The 4,415-nt window shown below is 39.0% G+C and overlaps 1 protein-coding gene across 1 annotated transcript; it reads left to right on the top strand.

Annotated features, from left to right (window-relative positions):
- Nucleotides 1-3,560: 3,560 nt before the first annotated feature.
- Nucleotides 3,561-3,746, top strand: LOC307197105 (small ribosomal subunit protein eS27-like). Its single transcript, XM_079942708.1, has one exon. The coding sequence runs from the start codon at nt 3,587-3,589 to the stop codon at nt 3,743-3,745; it is 159 nt and encodes a 52-aa protein (XP_079798834.1). The 5' UTR covers nt 3,561-3,586; the 3' UTR covers nt 3,746.
- Nucleotides 3,747-4,415: the final 669 nt, after the last annotated feature.

Genomic DNA, 4,415 nt, shown 5'->3' with positions numbered 1-4,415 from the left:
GGAAGACCCGAAAATACCCAACTCTTGAGCATAAAGCAGTTGTTTTCTGATGAGTTTGAGCAGTGGAGACTGCCAAATCACTAGAAGAGAGAGTGAATGTAGGGAGCAATTTAGTCAATGTTGGGAGCGATTCAGCCCAAAACAGAAGGGTTTTGTTGTTGTTGTTGTTTATTTGTTTGTTTGCCTAAGTGGTATGGCTCTATTATGAGCTGGTTTCCAGATGCGAATTCTTAAGAGCAACCAAAGGCACCCTTGGGCTCACATCACAGCCTCTCTTGTGTATAACCCATTTATATATTTCTCAGGCAACAAATCCCATGGTCAGATTGTAGAAGCCTGTTGTTTTAGATCAGGATTTCTCAACCTCGGTGCTACTGGCATTTAGGGACAGATAATTCTTGTTGGGGGTGGGTGCTGCTGTCTTATGCATTGCAGAGTGTTTAGCAGCATCTCTGGCCTCTATCCACTAGATGCCAATAGCGACCCCCATCCCCAGTTGTGAAAACCAAAAATGTCTCCAGATACTGCCCAATGTCCCCAGGGGGCAAAATCACCCCCAGTTGAGAACCACTGGTTTAGAGGATGCAGAGATGATCATCCAGCCCAACCCTGTACCATACGGATGAGGAAACCAAAGCCCAAACACACTGAATTCCTTTCTCAAATGTACACAGCTGGTTAAACACAGATCTAATCCAGGAGCCTCAGGTCATCACTCTCAGTAACTGCACTATATGCCAACTTTAGTCATTTGCATACCACCGTCATGATTTTGCTCTACCCAATGACACATTATTATTTATTATTTTTATTGAGTTGACTATTTTTTAACTTGATAAATTTATTTTAAAAGGAAATGGAGGGGCTTCCCTGGTGGCACAGTGGTTGAGAATACGCCTGCCAATGCAGGGGACACGGGTTCGAGCCCTGGTCTGGGAAGATCCCACATGCTGCGGAGCAGCTATGCCCATGCGCCACAACTACTGAGCCTGTGCTCTAGAGCCTGCAAGCCAGAACTACTGAGCCCGCATGCCTAGAGCCTGTGCTCCACAACAAGAGAAGCCAGCACAATGAGAAGCCCGCACACTGCAGCGAAGAGTAGCCCCCGCTTGCCGCAACTAGAGAAAACCTGCACACAGCAACGAAGACCCAACACAGCCAAAAATAAGTAAATAAAATAAATTTATTTTTAAAAAAAGGAAATGGGGAACTATATTCAATACCTTGTAATAGCCTATAGTGGAAAAGAACCTGAAAAAGAATACATATATAACTGAATCACTTTGCTGTATACCAGAAAACTAACACAACATTGTAAATCAACTATACTTCAATTAAAAAAAAAAAAGGAAACAGGCATATAAAGGAAAAGAAGTCAGACATAAAAGATATGAAAAATCATGGTGTCAGAGGGAGAAACATGTGCTTTTTTTTTTTTTCAGTCCTCGCAGCTTGTAGGATCTTAGTTCCCCAACCAGGTATCAAACCCGGGCCCCTGCAATGGAAGCTCGGAGTCCTAACCACTGGACGCCAGGGAATTCTCTGTGTTCAGTTATTTTATGTATTTATTTATCAAGAACCCACACTGTGCCTACCATGTGCCAGGCACTATTTTAAGTGCTGTACATACATGAAATCTTTTTATCTTAATAACAACCTAAAAGTAAAAGGGAAAAGGGAGTGTGGGGTGGGGTTGAGGGGACCCTGAGAGGATGAAGGGAAAGGTGGGAGGGGCTGCCAAGGTGAGAACCTAGAGATGGGAGGGGCTGGGAAGGAGTCCCAGCAGGGCATGCTGGGGCACCGTGATAGGTAGCAGAGAAAGCACACGCCTACACCAGGCAAGGCAGGGTATCTGCTAAAGGCTGACACTACTGAGCGTCAGCCACTGAAGTTAATGTTTTTCCCTTAAAAATCAAGTTGAGAATCAGTAGAGGTACACACACCACACTTTGCAAAATGTTGAGTCAATTCATCTCCAAAAAATATAAAAAGCTTTTGGGTAACATTTTAGGAATTTTTGAGACTTTTATGTTCCCACGACTAGTTCATAAGTAAAATATAAAACTTAAAAAAATGCACACACACTTAAAATTGCTGAATGAAAATACCAAGTGTAGAACTGCTTTATCACGTTTTGCCAGCTCCTCATGTTTCTTCCACACTTAACTTTTCAAAAACAAATTTTCTGTAATATGTTTTGTCTTTTACACTTTCCAGTTTTTGCAGATCAGGATGCTAATAAAAATAAACAGTTTGAGGAAATTCGATGAGTGTTATCATATTTGGAAATATCAGGGTTTCTAAAAAATAAAACATTTCATGCTTTACTCTTAGTGATGTGACAGCACTTATGTGGAAATCCATCCATTGCACGTTAAGTTGGGTCATACCTAAGTTCACCAAAATATCCAGGTACCAAAAGCAACACTGAAGCAAATATATTATAAAGGAATATAAAAATGATGAAAATGTGAGGCTTAGTAACTAAGAGCAAACACTTTAGAGTTAGACAGCATCATAGTATCACGTCCTAGTATATACTAGTGTTATATACCAGCATAGGTATAGGGTCATTGTGGGGATTAAATGAGATGTCATAAAGGATTTAAGGAATTAAATGCTAAATATATTCTAGCCACTATTATTATAGTATGAAGCAGAATAAACTAAATAATAAGCTTCTTAGAAGTCCGAGGGTTTTTATATCTCTGCTTTGATGAGTTTTGAATCCTGCCACTAATTTCCATGTGGGGAGGTACTTGTTCATTCTTCTTAGCTTAGGGTTGACCTGTCTCGAATGGCTTTAAATCAGCAATTTTCGAAGTGTGGTTCGTCAACTCCTGAGGTCCCAAAGAGCCTTTCAGAGGGTCAAGGAAGGAAGCACTATTTTCATAATAATTGCAATGATAGTAATTCTAATTTTATTAATAAGAGTAAAACTAATTTCATAATCTCATATTTTATTTCATAATTTCATGTTAGTAGACATAATACTAATTGTCTAATACTATTTTTGTTTTTCACTGTGTTGACATTGGCATTGGTAATGCAAAAGGAATAGTGGGTAAGTAACTCTACTGATACCTTAGCATGATTCATGACAGTGGTACCAAAGCGAGTTATTCTTCACTACTATGTGCTCACAAGAAGAAGAAGAAGAAAGCTAATTTCATTTAAAAATGTGCCTGATGAAGCAGTACTTTTATTAAATCCCAATGCTTGAGTACACATCTTTTTAATATTCCATGTGATGAAATGGAAAGTACCGATAAAGCACTTCTGCTGCATACCTAAGTATGTTGTTGTCTTGAGATAAAGCCCTTGTACCATCATTTGAATTAGGAGTTGAACTAGTCACGTTTTTCATGGAACACCGTTTTTACTTGAATGAATGATAGACAGACTTTGGTATTCAGATTTGGGTATCTGGCAGATATTTACTCAAAATTGAATGTACCACCCTTTCTGGCAGTGACAACCTCCCCACGAGAACGTGCCTCTCGCAAAGGATCCCCTTCATCCCTCTCCAGAGGAGAAGAGGAAACACAAGAAGAAGCACCTGGTGCAAAGCCCCAATTCCTATTTCATGGATGTGAAATACCCAGGATGCTATAAAATCACAACCATCTTTAGCCATGCACAAACAGTAGTTTTTTGTGTTGGCTGCTTTACTGTCCTCTGCCAGCCTACAGGAGGAATAGTAAGGCTTACAGAAGGATGCTCCTTTAGACAGAAGCAGCACTAAAAGCACCCTGAATCAAAATGAATGGGAAACCATCCCAATAAACACATTTTGGATTAAAAAAAAAAGAATGTACCAAGTCTGTCACTTCAAGGAAAACAATAGACACTATGGTTACCAATGATAAAACTGGAGCTTTCCAGTAGAAATAAGAATTTTGGAAAACTCATACACACCTCAGTGAGCTTGATAGCTTGCCAATACATAAAGACCTTTCTGATGAGATCAGTGGTTATATTAATGAATGGTATTTTAAAATATATATAGTATAATGACATGTGACAATATTTGGAAGATCTGCATAACTCAGTGAACCAATATTTTCCCAATGACTGATACATACTTCTAAAGAATCAATCACACATGGGTAAAAGATCCATTCAAAGCGAAAGGTAGATCAGTGGATTTCCTTGATGTGGTTTTAGATTCCACCTTGCAACTAACCTTTAAGAAGCTATCACTTGCCGAGTTTTGGTGTATTATCAAAGAAAAATATCTTCAACAATCAGAAAAGGCTATTAAAATATTCCTCCTTTTCCCAATTGCATCTTTGTGAGACCAGATTCTCTCCATATATTTCAACCAAAACAAAACATCACCACATTGAATGGAGAGGCAGATATAAAAGTCCATTTTCTACTGTTAAGCCAAACATTAGAGATTTAGAAAAATG

Source organism: Stenella coeruleoalba (assembly GCF_951394435.1).
Source record: "Stenella coeruleoalba genome assembly, chromosome: 14".
NCBI classification, from domain to species: Eukaryota; Metazoa; Chordata; class Mammalia; order Artiodactyla; family Delphinidae; genus Stenella; species Stenella coeruleoalba.
Note: the sequence above shows the minus strand (reverse complement) of the source record. Positions and strands in the feature narration are given on the sequence as shown.

Coding starts and splice junctions, on each gene's coding strand:
- LOC307197105 (XM_079942708.1), top strand. CDS start 3,587: ATGGATGTGAAATACCCAGGATGCTATAAAATCACAACCATCTTTAGC.